Genomic DNA, 19076 nt, shown 5'->3' with positions numbered 1-19076 from the left:
CGTGGGTTCCAATTTTTTTTTTTTTTTTAAAGAAGAGCGGACTGTGTGCCGAGTTCGAGTTTGGGGAAAAGCACCTCCAAAGACCGGGGTGGAGTCCTGTGATGGGCATGCAGATTTACCAATGAGGCGCCCCGGCCGCTCAAAGGCCCGTCCATCGAGGTGGGCGGGGCACGCGCGGGGCCCGACCAATGGCGGCCGGGCGGACGGAGGTTGAGTCGCTGTGGGTAGTGTTAGTGTGAGAGGTGCGGCGGGGGAGGTAATGATGATGGTGGCGGAGGAGGAAGGCGGGGGAGGGGGTGCTGGGCGCTGAGCGGCGGCGGCGGCTCTGGCAGGGTTTTGTAGGGTGGGGGACGGTCGCGAGGCGACTGCGTCAGGGAGGGGGCGGGCGTGAGGGGCGCCGTCCGCCTGAGGGGCTGTAGACCCCGGCTCCCGCGAGCGCCGTGGCTGGTTCGGCTGTTCCATGTGGCTCCGGCGGGGATGGAGGACTCGGTGGCGGCGGCGGCGGCTGCTGCTGCTGCGGCGGCGACGGAGGAGCGGCGCTGAGGAGGGAACCGGGCCAGACTCAGCCCGACAGCGGGATTAGAGGTGTGAGGAAAGGCGGGAGTGGACGTGCGGCGGGGCCGGGGCTCGGGGGCCGGGCTGGGGGTCTTCTGACATCGCCTGGGTGACAGGGACTGCGGGCTAGCCACCGCCTGCTCACTGGGGGGCGGGGGTCTGGGCTACGTGCGGGCTGCTCCCTTGAGGATGGGGGCGGGAGGCACCGCACCCCACATCCCGCACCGTGCACTTGCCCTGCTGGTCATTACTTCACGCCCAAGCAGGAATTTCCATTTCCCTCCGGTTGGCAACGAAGGTGAAAGGGAGCCCAAGTGGCCTGGAGCCGGGACGTTGCCCTCCCTCTGCCTTGAGATTTCCCTCCAGTTCTCGTTCCCCATCCCTTTCCGCCTCGCTTACCGAACAACAGCATTCCTCTCCGCTCCCTCATTTGTTCTAAGCACATATTCTAGGACACGAGGCCATTAATTATCGGCTGAAAAATAAAGTTTGTTTAAAAATACTCCATTCCTCCCTCTGACTTGCGGTGGACATCAAACAGCATCCCTAGACTTTCCCGCTCTGCTCGCCCTTCTGTGATGCTAGGAGGGAGAGGTAGGGCCCTGACTTGCCTGTCTCGATTGTTGTTGATGCTGATACCCTGATGTGTTGCTCCCCGTCTTCGGTGTGACTTGTAATTTCTTACTTGGTGTCTTGCATCCTTGATGTTACTGGCTTTTAAGGTTGTTGTTTCGTTTCATTGTTTGAAAAACAAGCAAAGAAGTGGGGTTGTCTGTTGCATTCTTATCTAACATGGGTGGTTAGTCACTTCTAATGCTTCTCTCCTCATTTTTTCTTTTTGTCTTTGTTTTGCTTTTCAGTCCTCCAGAAAACACACCGCATAGCCCATGAGGTGGAATGGTGATGTCTCCGTGAGGGAACCTCCTCTCATTCACCCTGTCATGTATATCATACTGTTCTCGACTGGGCAATTCATCTAAGATGGGATTTACCCTGTGACACAAACAGGGAGAAGATTTATGGACCCCAACCATCGTTTCAAGTTGTAGTTGAGTTTTTTGAAATATCGACAATACCCTGCAAAGCTCTTTTGCTTTGGACCCTCTGCTGTATTAAAGCTGCTGTGTTGCTAACCCAGCACTGCTCCAGTGTGTTGATTGATCATCATGGCTTCAGTTTGGAAGAGACTGCAGCGTGTGGGAAAACATGCATCCAAGTTCCAGTTTGTGGCTTCCTACCAAGAGCTGATGGTTGAGTGTACTAAGAAATGGTAAGATATGCCTGATAGTAGAGTTTTCTGTGCTGTTGCCTAAACACGCTGTGGCTTACTTTCTTCTTCTGATAGCACGTATACTTTTCTGTAGTGTACAAGTGTGTAGAGGCTGAGCGGGGTGCAGATGACTCTAACAAGCGCTGTGATGTGCACTGTTGCTGCTGATACGGTCCCTGTGGGTTCTAGTTACTGCACCTCAGTATGGCTCAGAGAATTGTAACTGGGAGAACACATTAAGAACAGTAGATTTGGTCTTGAGGTTTTTCATCATTGGTGTTAGAGAAACTTTGATTTTTAGAATTTTAAGGAAATTTAAAGAATGGCTATTGAAATATTGTGAACATATAGCTAATATAGCAATCTGCATTCTCATGGGATGCTGGTAGTCTATTTTATTTCATTTGATTTTTCATTTTCTTTGCTTAAGATAAAGACTTTTTCATTATTTGAATAGTAGAATGCCAGTTCACACAACCTTAGCAATTCTTTTGTTATGTGTTTAGTCAGGCAACTGTATTTTATTTTAGTTGCCTAGTGAGATACATTTCTTGGCTGGATTTAAGGAAGAAATTAGTAGTGCTGGTCTATGAGTTGCTTCTTTCCAATTGAACAAAGTAAATTTGGGACTTTCTTTTCATTGCCTTGAATAATAAGTAAGAAGAATTTTTATTTAGTGAGAGAAAAAAGTTAATCTGAAACAAATGGTCCTTTGGGTTTTGATTTATTGCAGAGTAAACTACATTACTCCAAAATAAGCCCATTTCATTGCCCACAAGGACTATAATCTCATGTCTGTAATAACTTCTTTATAACATCCTTTTTATTGGATGAAAAAATAGCTTGCTGTATTCTAGAACTCTTATAGCTTATATTGAATGTTTATTTGGAATGCTTTTCCTTTGAAGTAGTTAGGAATTTTATTTTATATGCAATTCAGTGAATGTGTTCATTGACTTTTTACTGGACATCTTGGGTAAGAGTTGAATATGACATGCTCCCTGCCCTTAGGGAGCTCATAGTCCAGGCTGGGAGACAGTTGTGTAAATAAATTCACTCTGATACGTTCCATAGTAGAAATATGTATGATATAGGGATTTGAATCTGTCTTTACCACTTAACAGGTGGGTATCCTTGGGGACAGATTATTTAATTTCTCTGTAATTCATTTTCCTTATCCTCAAAGGTAATAATGGTAACGCTTTGTAGGAAGGGTTATTGTGAAGATTAAATGGTTCATATATGTAAAATACTTGGAACAGTATGTCAGGTACACAATAAATGCTGAATAAGTTGTAGCCATTATTATGTACAAAGTTGGCAGAGGAGAAAATTATTAGTTCTGTAGGGATAGGGGATGGGGTCTTGGGGATAGCTTCCTAGGATCTGAGCTGGGGTTTGAATGGTTTGTAGTAGTTTGCCAGGAAGCCAAGGAGGAAGGGGTGAAGGGCATTCTTGACTGAAGCAACAGCCTATGCAAAAGCATGGAGGCATTAAGTAGCATGTGTGTGCCAGAAATTCAAGTAGTGTAGTTAGGGTTGTAAAATGTAGAGGCAGACAGGACTCAAATCATAGAAAGTTACCGGTATTGTATATAAATGGCCTAAGCTTGATTTTGTAGGTGATGCAGACATAGCGAAAGGTTTTGAGCAGAAGAGACATTAGGTTTGTGTTTTGGAAAATCACCTGGATGGCACTGTGAGGTAAGGACCATAGTGAACAGATGGCTAGAGGCAGTGATGTTAGGATAGCTGCTGTGATAGGCAAGCTAAAAAAAAGAAAAAGGGCTTGGACTAAGCCAGTGGCAGAGGATATAAGAAAACATACTGGTGGAACACCTAGGACATAAAACAGATAGGACGTTGTGGTCATTTCATTTGGGGACCTGGGACGGATGGGATGAGGGAGAGGGAAAAGTCTCCCTTGACACCCAAGTTTCTGGCCTGGAATACTGGATATACTGTTAAGATAGGGAATACATGAGGAAGATCCTGATTACAAGTATTTCTTAACTTGGCAGTATATTGGGAGCATGAACTTTAAGTTGGTTAAATTTGAATCTCTTTTCTTAAGAGAAATAGAACATATTAGGTGATTCTTCAGAATTTTGAGTCAGAAAATCAGTTTCTTCCCCACAGTTTGCAACATCCTTGGAATTTTTTCTCCCTTGAACAGTATGTCAGTTACTGTTAATATGTCTCAAGGTGAAACCTGGAGTGGGTATTTAACTTGATTTTAATTGAATAAATTGATTACTTTTAGAGATGGCCATTATGGTACATTATGGCACACCTATTGAATTAGATCTGGCCTTATCACCAGAAGCATTGGGATGTTCTCCTAGAATTTTTGGACATATAGTTCTGAATATTTTAATTTTTTTCTCTCATTTAAAAATATAGTTTAAAGCTAACAAGGTGACAGTGCCCAAAGAATAACATATTTGTTTGAGGTACTGGAATTTGATTTTTTTTTTTTAATCTTCATTTTATTGAGATATATTCACATACCATGCAGTCATACAAAAACAAATCGTACATTTGATTGTTCACAATACCACTACGTAGTTGTACATTCATCACCCAAATCAATCCCCGACACCTTCATTAGCACACACACAAAAATAAGAAGAAGAATAATTAAAGTAAAAAAGAGCAATTGAAGTAAAAAAGAACACTGGGTACCTTTGTCTGTTTGTTTGCTTGTTTCCTTCCCCTATTTTTCTACTCATCCATCCATAAACTAGACAAAGGGGAGTGTGGTCCTTATGGCTTTCCCAATCCCATTGTCACCCCTCATAAGCTCCATTTTTATACAATTGTCTTCGAGATTCATGGGTTCTGGGTTGTAGTTTGATAGTTTCAGGTATCCACCACCAGCTACCCCAGTTCTTTAGAACCTAAAAAGGGTTGTCTAAATTGTGCGTAAGAGTGCCCACCAGAGTGACCTCTCGGCTCCTTTTGGAATCTCTCTGCTACTGAAGCTTATTTCATTTCCTTTCACATCCCCCTTTTGGTCAAGAAGATGTTCTCCGTCCCACGATGCCAGGTCTACATTCCTCCCCGGGAGTCATATTCCACGTTGCCAGGGAGATTCACTCCCCTGGGTGTCTGATCCCACGTAGAGTGGCAGGGCAGTGATTTCACCTTTCAAGTTGGCTTAGCTAGAGAGAGAGGGCCACATCTGAGCAACAAAGAGGCATTCGGGAGGAGGCTCTTAGGCACAATTATAGGGAGGCCTCGCCTCTCCTTTGCAGCAACGGTCTTCCCAAGGGTAAAACCTACGGTAGAGGGCTCAACCCATCAAACCACCAGTTCCCTATGTCTGTGGTCATGTTAGCAACCATTGGGGTGGGGTGGGCCAATAACTCTGCATGGAATTTGATTTTAATGCATATTTCTTAGAATAAGTAGCTCCTTAAATAGAGCTTGAAAATCTTTTCATTTTATGTTTGTTGTAATGATTTTTAGTTAGTGTTTGCCAAGAGTCCTTGTGATAGATGCAGAGTAGGCCCAGTTTCTACTCTTATATCCTATGGTGTTTTTTTTTTTTGTTTTTTGTTTTTTGTTTTTTGTTTTTTTAACCTCAGTCATCATTTTGATCCATTCAGGAAGTCTTAAATTAGTGAATGCATGTGTGCTGAATTAGAATCTATTTAAAGAATATAGGAATAAAAATGGACTTGGGCAGACAGAAAAAAATTATCAGCTGATTTTACATTTTAGATATTATTTTGGATGTATGGAAGAATAAAAAGGAGGGAAAGAAATTTAGAGATGCTAAATGAATAAAAGGAAAGGGACATTAGTAGTAGCATTGAAGAAAAATTGAGAGTTGAGAGGATAAGAAATAGAAAAGAAGGCATAAATTATAGAAAGAAAGAATAGTTAGCATTCTACTGGATTGTGCCTTTGGAGATAATCTGTGTATATAAGTGCTGTTGCCTTTTGGGGAGGGGTGGTAGATTTCAAAAAAACTTTTATTGCATATGCAAAATAAAATTTCCTGTTTTAACCACTTTCAAGTACACAGTTCAGTAGTGTTAATTACATCTACAATGTTGTGTTACCAGTCATCATCCATTACCAAAACTTTCCCATCACCTCGAACAGAAACTGTACCAATTAAACAGTAACTCCCCATTCCAATCCCTACCCCTGGTAACCTGTATTCTAATTTTTAACTATGAATTTGCTTATTCTAATATTTCCTATAAATGAGATCATACAATATTTGTCCTTTTGTGTCTGGCTTATTTCACTGAACATGATGTCTCCAAGGTTCGTCCATGTTGTAGCATGTATCAGAACTTCATTCCTTTTTATGGCTGAATAGTATTCCATTGTATGTATATAACCACATTTTGTTTATCCATCCATCTGTTGAAGGACATTTGGGTTGCTTCTTCTTGCTGGCTACTGTGGATAGTGGCACTATGTACATTGCTGTGCAGATACCTGTTGAATCCCTCTGTTCTAGTTTGCTGATGCTGCCAGAATGCAAAACACCAGAAATGGATTGGCTTTTTTTTTTTTTTTTTTTTTTTTGGCTTTTATAAAAAGGGGGGTTTATTTGGCTACACAGTTACAGTCTTAAGGCCATAAAGTGTCCAAGGTAACACATCAGTAATTGGGTACCTTCACTGGAGGATGGCCAATGGCGTCCAGAAAACCTCTGTTAGCTGGGAAGGCACGTGGCTGGCGTCTGCTCCAAAGTTCTGGTTTCAAAATGGCTTTCTCCCAGGACTTTCCTCTCTAGCAAGCTTGCTCCTCTTCAAAACATCACTCACAGCTGCACTGAGTTCCATCTCTTTGAGTCAGGACGTTTATATGGCTCCACTGATCAAGGCCCACCCTGAATGGGTGGGGCCACACCTCCATGGAAATATCCCATCAGTTATCATCTACAGTTGGGTGGGGTGCATCTCCATGCAAACCACCTAATTCAAATGTTCCAACTTAATCCCCACTATTATGTCTGCCCCACAAGATTGCATCAAAGAATATGGCTTTTTTTGGGGGACATAATACATTCAAACTGGCACATTCCACCCCCTGGACCCCAGAAAAACATATTCTTTCCAAATACAAAATACATTCATCCCACAATACCACAGAAACTTAAATCATTTCAGTAACAATAGTTAAGTACAAGATCCCATCAAAATCAAATATAGGCGTGGTCAGTCCTAAGGCATACTTTTCCTTTAGCTTTGGATCTGTGGACTTAGAACAAGTTATATGCTTCCAATATACAAAGGAGGGACATTCATAGGGTAAACATTCCCATTGCCATAAGGAGAAAGAGTAAGGAAAACAGGGTTAACAGGACCAAAACAGTTCCTAAAACCTGCAGGACAAACACCATTAGATTTCAAAGTCTGAGAGTCATTTACAGAACAACGTTGCATCCTTGGGGCTTGAGAGCACGGGAGTCTAACCCTTCCTAAGGGCCTTTGTGGCAGCCCTTTCCTCTCCAAACACTTAGGTGAGTGCTCCAACTTAATCCACACACTGGGGAGACCACCTTCTCGGCCCCACCTTCCTCAAACATCGGGGCAGCTCCTGGATTCCCTTCCATCTCCAGGGCACACGCTCAACCCCTTCAGAACAGTGTGGTGGCAGCCAGGCTCTCCCCAATTCCCTGGAAATGTGCTCCACCCTCTTTGGGATCTGAGGTGGCAAAACTCTTCCAGAGCATCGAGGCAGAAAGCCCGCCCTCGACCTCCAGGGCAAACTCACCCTTTCCATGCGTGTGGGCCACTCTGCTCTCCCAGCCCAAGACCTCTTGACTCCAGACCTCAACCTCCATGGCTCTGTCTTTGAAGAAATTTTTCCTTCAGTTTCTTCCTTGTCTGTCTTCTCCAGTCCAGACTGGCAACGGCTCTGTCTGTAAAGATCTCGCAAAAATTCTGTTGGCTTTGCATGAAGCATGCAGGGGTCAAAGCCATCAGACAAGAGGACTTTCCACAAATCCTTTCTGGATAATTCCATCTCCAATCTTGGCTTGTAGTGAAATGGTGGCTGCGTTCCATGTTTGGTTACATCCTCACGTTGGGCTGTAGCTTCTGGGATTCCACCCCCTGGAAGCTTGTAATTTTACAAGCCATCAGCTTCTGGTTTCTTTGAACCCAAGAGTTCAGTTCTAAGTTTATCTCTCTCTGCTTGCATTTTACTATAAGCTGCAAGGAGAAGCCAGGGTACCTCCTCCACATGTAGTCTGGAGATCTCCTCAGCTAAGTATTCCAGGTTGTCACTTTCAAATTCTTCCTTCCATCTGACACCAGGACTCAATTTTGCCAAATTCTCTGCCACTTTAAAACAAGGATCGCCTTTCTTCCAGTTTGCAACAACACATTCATCATTTCTGCTTAAGTCCTCATCAGAAGTATCTTTAGAGTCCATGTTTCCTTAAACAGTCTCTTTAAAGCAGTTTAGGCCTTTTCTGTCAAGCTCCTCACAATTCTTCCAGAATCTTCCCCTTATCCATTTAAAAAGCCGTTCCAACATGTTTGGCATTTGCAAACTCAGCAGCAAAAGCATCCCACTTCTCTGGTACCAAAATCTGTTCTAGTTTGCTAATGCTGCAGAATGCAAAACACCAGAGATGGATTGGCTTTTATAAAAAGGGGGGGTTTATTGGCTACACAGTTACAGTCTTAAGGCCATAAAGTGTCCAAGGTAACACATCAGTAATCGGGTACCTTCACTGGAGGATGGCCAATGGTGTCCAGAAAACCTCTGTTAGCTGGGAAGGCACGTGGCTGGCGTCTACTCCAAAGTTCTGGTTTCAAAATGGCTTTCTCCCAGGACGTTCCTCTCTAGCAAGCTTGCTCCTCTTCAAAACATCACTCACAGCTGCACTGAGTTCCATCTCTTTGAGTCAGGACGTTTATATGGCTCCACTGATCAAGGCCCACCCTGAATGGGTGGGGCTATGCCTCCATGGAAATATCCCATCAGTTATCATCTACAGTTCAGTGGGGCGCATCTCTATGCAAACCACCTAATTCAGATGTTCCAACTTAATCCCCACTATTCTGTCTGCCCCACAAGATTGCATCAAAGAATATGGCTTTTTCTGGGGGACATAATACATTCAAACCAGCACAAAACGGATGAAGATCCCTGTCCCCACAGAGCTGATATATGGGAGAGACAGATGGTAAATGCCAGCAGTTAGCTTAGTTTGGAGGATGTCAGTAAGTGCTATGGGGAAAAGGCAAAATCGAGCAGAGTAAGGGGACCAGGCATACTGGGGATGGGGGAATAGCACTTTCATTGTGGGCCCCTGAGGGCACGGAGCAGGTGGGTAACACGATCTGACTTAAGTTTTTTTTTTTTTTTTTTTTTTATCATCTTCATTTTATTGAGATATATTCATATACCACGCAGTCATACAAAACAAATCGTACTTTCGATTGTTTACAGTACCATTACATAGTTGTACATTCATCACCCAAATCAATCCCTGACACCTTCATTAGCACACACACAAGAATAACAAGAATAATAATTAGAGTGAAAAAGAGCAATTGAAGTAAAAAAGAACACTGGGTACCTTTGTCTGTTTGTTTCCTTCCCCTATTTTTCTACTCATCCATCCATAAACTAGACAAAGTGGAGTGTGGTCCTTATGGCTTTCCCAATCCCCTTGTCACCCCTCATAAGCTACATTTTTATACAACTGTCTTCGAGATTCATGGGTTCTGGGTTGCAGTTTGATAGTTTCAGGTATCCACCACCAGCTACCCCAATTCTTTAGAACCTAAAAAGGGTTGTCTAAAGTGTGCGTAAGAGTGCCCACCAGAGTGACCTCTCGGCTCCTTTTGGATTCTCTCTGCCACTGAAGCTTATTTCATTTCCTTTCACATCCCCCGTTTGATCAAGAAGATGTTCTCCGTCCCACGATGCCGGGTCTACATTCCTCCCCGGGAGTCATATTCCACGTTGCCAGGGAGATTCACTCCCCTGGGTGTCTGATCCCATGTAGGGGGGAGGGCAGTGATTTCACCTTTCAAGTTGGCTTAGCTAGAGAGACAGGGCCACATCTGAGCAACAAAGAGGCATTCGGGAGGAGGCTCTTAGGCACAACCATAGGGAGGCCTAGCCTCTCCTTTGCAGCAACCGTCTTCCCAAGGGTAAAATCTGTGGTAGAGGGCTGAACCCATCAAACCACCAGTCCCCTATGTCTGTGGTCATGTTAGCAACCATGGAGGTGGGGTAGGCGAATACCCCTGCATTCTCCACAGGCTCCTCAAGGGGGCACTACATCTTTTTTTTTTTCCTTGTTTTTTTTTTTTTTTTTTTTAACTTTCCCTTCTTTTTTAAATCAACTGTATGAAAAAAAGTTAAAAAGAAAACAAACATACAATAAAAGAACATTTCAAAGAGACCATAACAAGGGACTAAGAAAAAGACAACTAACCTAAGATAACTGCTTAACTTCCAACATGTTCCTACTTTACCCCAAGAAAGTTACCTAATATAGCAACATTTCTGTGAACTTGCTCCTACTATATCCATCAGAAATTAACAGACCATAGTCATTCCTGGGCATCCCCAGAACGTTAAATAGCTTATCTGTTCTTCTTGGATTATTGTTCCCCCTTCCTTAATTGCTCTCTATTGCTAGTTCCCCTACATTCTACATTATAAGCCATTTGTTTTACATTTTTCAAAGTTCACATTAGTGGTAGCATATAATATTTCTCTTTTTGTGTCTGGCTTATTTCACTTAGCATTATGTCTTCAAGGTTCATCCATGTTGTCATATGTTTCACGAGATCGTTCCTTCTTACTGCCGCGTAGTATTCCATCGTGTGTATATACCACATTTTATTTATCCACTCATCTGTTGAAGGACATTTGGGTTGTTTCCATCTTTTGGCAATTGTGAATAATGCTGCCATGAACATTGGCGTGCAGATATCTGTTCGTGTCACTGCTTTCCGATCTTCCGGGTATATACCGAGAAGTGCAATCCCTGTATCGAATGGTAACTCTATATCTAGTTTTCTAAGGAACTGCCAGACTGACTTCCAGAGTGGCTGAACCATTATACAGTCCCACCAACAATGAATAAGAGTCCCAATTTCTCCACATCCCCTCCAACATTTGTAGTTTCCTGTTTGTTTAATAGCAGCCATTCTAACCGGTGTTAGATGGTATCTCATTGTGGTCTTAATTTGCATCTCTCTAATAGCTAGTGAAGCTGAACATTTTTTCATATGTTTCTTGGCCATTTGTATTTCCTCTTCAGAGAACTGTCTTTTCATATCTTTTGACCATTTTATAATTGGGCCGACTGTACTATTGTCATTGAGTTGTAGGATTTCTTTATATATGCAAGATATCAGTCTTTTGTCAGATACATGGTTTCCAAAATTTTTTTCCCATTGAGTTGGCTGCCTCTTTACCTTTTTGAGAAATTCCTTTGAGGTGCAGAAACTTCTAAGCTTGAGGAGTTCCCATTTATCTATTTTCTCTTTTGTTGCTTGTGCTTTGGGTGTAAAGTCTAGGAAGTGGCCGCCTAATACAAGGTCTTGAAGATGTTTTCCTACATTATCTTCTAGGAGTTTTATGGTACTTTCTTTTATATTGAGATCTTTGGTCCATTTTGAGTTAATTTTTGTGTAGGGGGTGAGGTAGGGGTCCTCTTTCATTCTTTTGGATATGGATATCCAACTCTCCCAGCCCCATTTGTTGAAAAGACCATTATGGCTCAGTTCAGTGACTTTGGGGGCCTTATCAAAGATCAGTCGGCCATAGATCTGAGGGTCTATCTCCGAATTCTCAATTCGATTCCATTGATCTATATGTCTATCTTTGTGCCAGTACCATGCTGTTTTGGCAACTGTGGCTTTATAATAAGCTTCAAAGTCAGGGAGTGTAAGTCCTCCCACTTCGTTTTTCTTTTTTAGAGTGTCTTTAGCAATTCGAGGCATCTTTCCTTTCCAAATAAATTTAATAACTAGCTTTTCCAAGTCTGCAAAGTAGGTTGTTGGAATTTTGATTGGGATTGCATTGAATCTGTAGATGAGTTTGGGTAGAATTGACATCTTAATGACATTTAGTCTTCCTATCCATGAACATGGAGTATTTTTCCATCTTTTAAGGTCCCCTTCTATTTCTTTTAGTAGAGTTATGTAGTTTTCTTTGTATAGGTCTTTTACATCTTTGGTTAAGTTTATTCCTAGGTACTTGATTTTTTTAGTTGCTATTGAAAATGGTATCTTTTTCCTGAGTGTCTCTTCAGTTTGTTCATTTCTAGCATATAGAAACATTACGGACTTATGTGCATTAACCTTGTATCCCGCTACTTTGCAAAATTTGTTTATTAGCTCTAGTAGCTGTATCGTCGATTTCTCAGGGTTTTCCAGATATAAGATCATATCATCTGCAAACAATGACAGTTTTACTTCTTCTTTTCCAATTTGGATGCCTTTTATTTCTTTGTCTTGCCGGATTGCCCTGGCTAGCACTTCCAGCACAATGTTGAATAACAGTGGTGACAGCGGGCATCCTTGTCTTGTTCCAGATCTTAGAGGGAAGGCTTTCAGTCTCTCACCATTGAGTACTATGCTGGCTGTGGGTTTTTCATATATGCTCTTTATCATGTTGAGGAAGTTTCCTTCAATTCCTACCTTTTGAAGTGTTTTTATCAAAAACGGATGTTGGATTTTGTCAAATGCTTTTTCAGCATCTATTGAGATGATCAATTGATTTTTCCCTTTTGACTTGTTAATGTGTTGTAATACATTGATTGATTTTCTTATGTTGAACCATCCTTGCATGCCTGGAATGAACCCCACTTGGTCATGGTGTATGATTTTTTTAATGTGTCTTTGGATTCGATTTGCAAGTATTTTGTTGAGGATTTTTGCATCTATATTCATTAGGGAGATTGGCCGGTAGTTTTCCTTTTTTGTAACATCTTTGCCTGGTTTTGGTATTAGATTGATGTTAGCTTCATAAAATGAGTTAGGTAGTGTTCCATTTTCTTCAATGTTTTGAAAGAGTTTGAGTAAGATTGGTGTGAGTTCTTTCTGGAAAGTTTGGTAGAATTCCCCTGTGAAGCCATCTGGCCCTGGGCATTTATTTGTGGGAAGATTTTTGATGACTGATTGGATCTCTTTGCTTGTAATGGGTTGGTTGAGGTCTTCTATTTCTTCTCTGGTCAGTCTAGGTTGTTCATATGTTTCCAGGAAATTGTCCATTTCCTCTACATTATCCAGTTTGTTGCCATACAGTTGTTCATAGTTTCCTCTTATAATTGTTTTAATTTCTTCAGGATCTGCAGTTATGTCACCTTTTTCATTCATTATTTTGTTTATATGGGTCTTCTCTCTTTTTGATTTTGTCAGTCTAGCTAGGGGCTTGTCAATCTTGTTGATCTTCTCAAAGAACCAACTTTTGGTGATATTTATCGTCTGTATTGTTTTTTTGTTCTCTATGTCATTTATTTCTGCTTTAATCCTTGTTATTTCTTTTCTTGTACTTGGTTTAGGATTGGTTTGCTGTTCATTTTCTAGCTTCTTGAGTTGATCCATTAGTTCTTTGATTTTGGCTCTTTCTTCCTTTTTAATATATGCGTTTAGTGCTATAAATTTCCCCCTTAGCACTGCTTTTGCTGCATCCCATAGGTTTTGGTATGTTGTGTTCTCATTTTCATTCGTCTCTATATATTTAGCAATTTCTCTTGCTATTTCTTCTTTAACCCACTGATTGTTTAGGAGTGTGTTGTTTAACCTCCAGGTATTTGTGAATTTTCTAAGTCTCTGATGGTTATTGACTTCTAATTGTATTCCATTGTGGTCAGAGAATGTGCTTTGAATAATTTCAATCTTTTTAAATTTATTGAGGCTTGTTTTATGTCCCAGCATATGATCTATTCTGGAGAAAGTTCCGTGAGCACTAGAAAAGTATGTGTATCCTGGTGATTTGGGATGTAATGTCCTGTATATGTCTGTTAAATCTAATTCATTTATCAGATTGTTTAGGTTTTCAATTTCCTTATTGGTCTTCTGTCTGGTTGATCTATCTATAGGAGAGAGTGATGTGTTGAAGTCTCCCACAATTATTGTGGAAACATCAATTGCTTCCTTTAGTTTTTCCAGTGTTTCTCTCATGTATTTTGTGGCACCTTGATTGGGTGCATAGACATTTACGATTGTTATTTCTTCTTGCTGAATTGCCCCTTTTATTAGTACGTAGTGGCCTTCTTTGTCTCTCAAAACATCCCTGCATTTGAAGTCTATTTTATCTGAGATTAATATTGCTACACCTGCTTTCTTTTGGCTGTAGCTTGCATGAAATATTTTCTTCCATCCTTTCACTTTCAGTTTCTTTGTGTCCCTGTGTCTAAGATGAGTCTCTTGTATGCAACATATTGATGGTTCATTTTTTTTGATCCATTCTGCGAATCTATATCTTTTAATTGGGGAGTTTAATCCATTTACATTCAACGTTATAACCGTGAAGGCATTTCTTGAATCAGCCATCTTATCCTTTGGTTTATGTTTGTCATAATTTTTCCCCTGTCTATTAATATCCTTTATTGTACCCATACCGAATCTCTTTAGTACTGAACCTTTCTCCAAGTCTCTCTGTCCTTTCTTTATTTCTCTGTCTGTAGGGCTCCCTTGAGTATCTCCAGTAGGGCAGGTCTCTTGTTAGCAAATTCTCTCAGCATTTGTTTGTCTGTGAAAAATTTAAGCTCTCCCTCAAATTTGAAGGAGAGCTTTGCTGGATAAAGTATTCTTGGCTGGAAATTTTTCTCACTCAGAATTTTAAATATATCATGCCACTGCCTTCTTGCCTCCATGGTGGCTGCTGAGTAGTCACTACTTAGTCTTATGCTGTTTCCTTTGTATGTGGTGAATTGCTTTTCTCTTGCTGCTTTCAGAACTTGCTCCTTCTCTTCTGTGTTTGATATTGTGATCAGTATATGTCTCGGAGTGGGTTTATTTGGATTTATTCTATTTGGAGTTCGCTGAGCATTTATGATTTGTGTATTTATGTTGTTTAGAAGATTTGGGAAGTTTTCCCCAACAATTTCTTTGAATACTCTTCCTAGACCTTTACCCTTTTCTTCCCCTTCTGGGACACCAATGAATCTTATATTTGGATATTTCATATTATCTATCATATCCCTGAGGTCCATTTCGATTTTTTCAATTTTTTTCCCCATTCTTTCTTTTATGTTTTCATTTTCCATTCTGTCATCTTCGAGGTCACTGATTCGTTGTTCAGCTTCCTCTAGTCTTGTACTATGAGTGTCCAGAATCTTTTTAATTTGGTCAACAGTTTCTTTAATTTCCATAAGATCATCCATTTTTTTATTTAGTCTTGCAATGTCTTCTTTATGCTCTTCTAGGGTCTTCTTGATTTCCTTTATCTCCCGTACTATGGTCTCATTGTTCATCTTTAGTTCTTTGAGTAGCTGCTCTAGGTGCTGTGTCTCTTTTGGTCTTTTGGTTTGGGTGCTTGGGCTTGGGTTATCCATATCGTCTGGTTTTTTCATATGCTTTATAATTTTCTGTTGTTTTTGGCCTCGTGGCATTTGCTGAACTTGATAGGGTTCTTTTAGGATTTGTAGACCAATTGAAGTCCTTATCTCTAATTTATCAGATCTACAGCTTCATGGAGTACACTTTCTCTAACTAACCAGCAGGTGGCGTCCACGAGCCACTTGTTCTCCACAAGCCAGTTCTCCCCTGCTTAGCCTTTTTGGTGAGTAGGGGAGTGAGTCTTGTGGGGTCCAATTGGTGTACCAAGCTTGCGTGTGTAGTTGGTGTTGCCTGCCCTGTATATGGGGCGTGTTTCTGGGCAGTCGGGGGGGGGGGTGGCTCTAACAATCAAATCTCCCTGGTGATCCTAGAGTTTTAAAGCTGCTGCAATAGTCTAATCCTTCAGTTCAGTCCTGCCACAGTTTGTCTCTGCCACTGACCCACAAGTCCTTGGTATTGGCGTATGGCTCCTGAGCCTTGCAAGTGGGCCCCTCTTCCAGGCCGTGCACCCCGGGTCCTCTGTTGAGGGATGACTGTGCTATGTCACAGGTGAGTGCCGTCCCCCCAGGGCAGTTCTGGGCTGCTGGGCTGTGTAGGGAGGCTCCCAGTCTGCTGAAATGATGGCTGAATGGGGCTTTGTTAATTCACACTGCTCTACCTTCCCAACTCTGGGACTATCAGCTGAGGTTGCAGGGAAGGCTAATGTCCACACCCAGTTTTGTGGTGTGTGCCTGTTATTTGAAGCACTTCCGTCACACTGGGTTGTCTGGGGCAGTTCTGGGCTATGGGGCTGGCAATGGGCAGGAGTGTTTCCTGTCCACCAGGATGATGGCTGTGGGCGGACACCCCCCTTTTCTTGGGAAGTTGTGGTATTTAGTGAATTTTCTCAGCCACTGGATTATTGCGTTTTGACTCAGAGCTCTCGTAGTTCCGCTCTTGACTTGACCTGCCCAAATTGCAAGTCTTTGAAGCTTTCTGTATTGGGCTTCTTAGAGTAATTGTTTTAGAAAAAGAAAAAAGGATTAAAAAAAAAAAAAAAAAAAAAAACGGGCCCTCCTCGGAGATTTAATGGGTTATTGAAATGCTAAGAGACAAAGCAACCAGGGCCATTAAGGAAAGGTCCACAGGGCAGAGAGATCAGCTTTTCTTTGGGATTTGCATATGCGCCTCAGGGCCCTTCCCCTTTCTATGTTCACCAGAACTCCAAAAATCCTCCGCTTTTATTTTGGAGTTTTTCGTGTTGTTTTTTTTCTATGCCTGTCTCCTCTCTGCTGGGCTGGCTGCTCTCAGATTCTCTGGTGTCTGGTCTCAGTGTATCTATGGTTGGAGTCTGTATCAGTAGAATGAGTTTCCGATAAGAGCAGCCACTGCAGTTCTCCCTTCTCCTTCCCGGAGCTGACAGCCCCTCTTCCCCCGGGACTGAGCCTGGTAGGGAGGGGCGCGGGTCCCCTGGCCGCAAAAACTTACAGATTTCGCTGATCTCAGCAGTTCCACGTTTTCATGAGTGTTGTATGAAGTATGCCCAAAGTCAGATTGCTCTGTGGTGTCCAGTCCACGCAGTTCCTGGCTTTCGACCTCCTTTCCTGGAGGAGTAACTAAAACATACAGCTCACCAGTCTGCCATCTTCGACTTAAGTTTTAACATGAGCCTCCTGTCTTCTAAGTCTCTGGCGTCCAGTCCATTCAACCGGATTGGCTTTTATAGAAGGGGGTTTATTTGGAGACACAGTTATAGTCTTAAGGACATAAAGTGTCCATCAACAAAGGGTACTTTCACTGGAGAAAGGCCATTGGCATCCAGAAAACCTCTGTTAGCTGGGAAGACACATGGCTGATGTCTGCTTGCTCCTAGGTTGCGTTTCAAAATGGCATTCTCCAAAATGTCTGTATCAGCTTCCAAGGGCCATCTTCAAAATGTCTGTCTCAGTTCCAGCTAGCTATGAGCTCCTTCTGTCTGAGTTTATATAGTGCCCTAGTAAACTAAACAAGGCCCATGCTGAATGGGTGGGGCCATGCCTCCATGGAAATTATCCAGAGTTATCACCTACATTTGGGTGGATCACATCTCCATGGACACTGAACCAATAGGTTCCAAACGAATTCACACTAATAAGTCTGCCCCCACAAGAATGCATTAAAGATTATGGCTTTTTCTGGGGGACATAAATATACAAACTGGCACATCCTGCTTTCATTTCTTTTGGGTATCTACCTAGAAGTGGGATTACCAGGTCATGTAGTAATTTGATACTTAACTCTCTGAGGAACAGCCAAACTTTCCCACAGTAGCTGCACCATTTTGCATTCCCACCAACGATTTCCTATTTCTTTGCGTCCTCACCAATACTTGCTTTTCTGTTTTATTAATAATAGCGATTCTAGTGGGTATGAAATGGAATCTCATTGTGGGTCTGATTTGCATTTCCCTAATGGCTAATGATGTTGAACATCTTTTCATGTGCTTATTGGCTATTTGTCTATCTTCTTTGGAGAAATGGCTATTGAAGTCCTTTCAACGTTTTTAAATTGGGTTATTTGTCTTTTTGTTGTTGAGTTAAAGGATTTCTTTATATATTCTGAATATTAAATCCTTATCAGAGATATGTTTTCCAAATATTTTCTCCCTTTCCATCAATTGTCTTCACTTTCTTGATAATATCCTTTAAAGCACAAACATTTTTAATTTTGATGAAGTCCAGTTTATCTATTTGTTCTTTTGTTGCTCATGCTTTTGGTATAAAGTATATGAATCTATTGCCTAATACAAGATCCTAAATATGTTCCTCTATGTTTTCTTCTAGGAGTTTTATAGTTTTAGTTATTATATTTAGGTCTTTGATCCATTTTGAGTTGCTTTTTGTATATGGTTTGATTAGGGATCCACTTGCTGTTGCCTTTTAAAATCTTGCTACTTTTCTGGGGACCAGGAGGCTTATCTATGTCTGGGAACCTGTTTGAATTCCAGACTCTCAAGCCTTTACCTTAGACCTTCTGAATTAGAATTTGCATTTTAACAAGATCCACAGTATGCTTATTAAAGTTTAAGAAGCAGCATTTTAAAATGTTTTCAACCTTACCAAGTGCCCATTGTTGACTTTTGGATAAATTATATTCAAAATACGCTGACTTCTGCATGAATTTGAAACTCAGGAATGTAGATGGTAGCTAGGATGGGATTCAGGACAGACATAGTGTTAATAGAAGAGGATAATGGGAATCAAGGGCACATTTTCCAAGAGAGAATGCTGTTTCTCTGATTTTAAGGTGAAGAGCAACTTTTCCCATGTTCTCTTGTCATGACCACAGGATATGAGCCTGGACATGTCAGATAACAGGGTGAAGGCCATCTTTTTTTTTAGATATAGGCCATGAACAAGCCTATACCACCTTACCTTTGATCAAAGGACTGATCTTTTAGGTTAGAAGGTTTGGGTTTTCTGCTTTCTCAGACTTTTCCTTTTTGTTCCTTATAGGATTTTGCCATTGCCCTGACTGGTGTGGGGTGAGTTTTCTTAATTAAACATGGCTTACTTCCTGATTCTTTCATGGTGTAGTGGTTGTAGAATTTAGGTCAGGAATAAAAATCAGAATTTTTATTCATCTGAGAGAATGACAATATACTGTGAGGTCCTTATTTTAGTTTCTTAGCTGCTAAAACAAATATCATACAATGGGTTGGCTTAACTACAGGAATTTATTAACTCACAGTTTTAGAGGCTAGAAAACTTTCTTCCTCCAGGG

The 19076-nt window shown here is 41.5% G+C and overlaps 1 protein-coding gene across 6 annotated transcripts in view; it reads left to right on the top strand.

Moving 5' to 3' along the window:
- EHBP1 (EH domain binding protein 1) overlaps positions 1-19076 on the top strand; it is an 870491-nt gene that overhangs the window by 443345 nt on the left and 408070 nt on the right. For 2 of the 6 annotated variants that reach the window (XM_037807058.1, XM_037807059.1), the window contains exons 1-2: positions 393-585; positions 1416-1825. In XM_037807058.1, the coding sequence (XP_037662986.1) occupies positions 1722-1825 (104 nt within the window). In that variant the 5' untranslated portion in view covers positions 393-585; positions 1416-1721. Of the gene's footprint in view, positions 1-391; positions 586-935; positions 1150-1415; positions 1826-19076 lie in introns of those variants that run through there. The other 4 variants (XM_037807055.1, XM_037807057.1, XM_037807056.1 and 1 more) reach the window with 4 other exon arrangements.

This window comes from Choloepus didactylus, chromosome 17 (assembly GCF_015220235.1).
Source record: "Choloepus didactylus isolate mChoDid1 chromosome 17, mChoDid1.pri, whole genome shotgun sequence".
In the NCBI taxonomy this organism is placed as follows: domain Eukaryota; kingdom Metazoa; phylum Chordata; class Mammalia; order Pilosa; family Megalonychidae; genus Choloepus; species Choloepus didactylus.
This window is presented reverse-complemented; position numbering and strand designations above follow the sequence as displayed.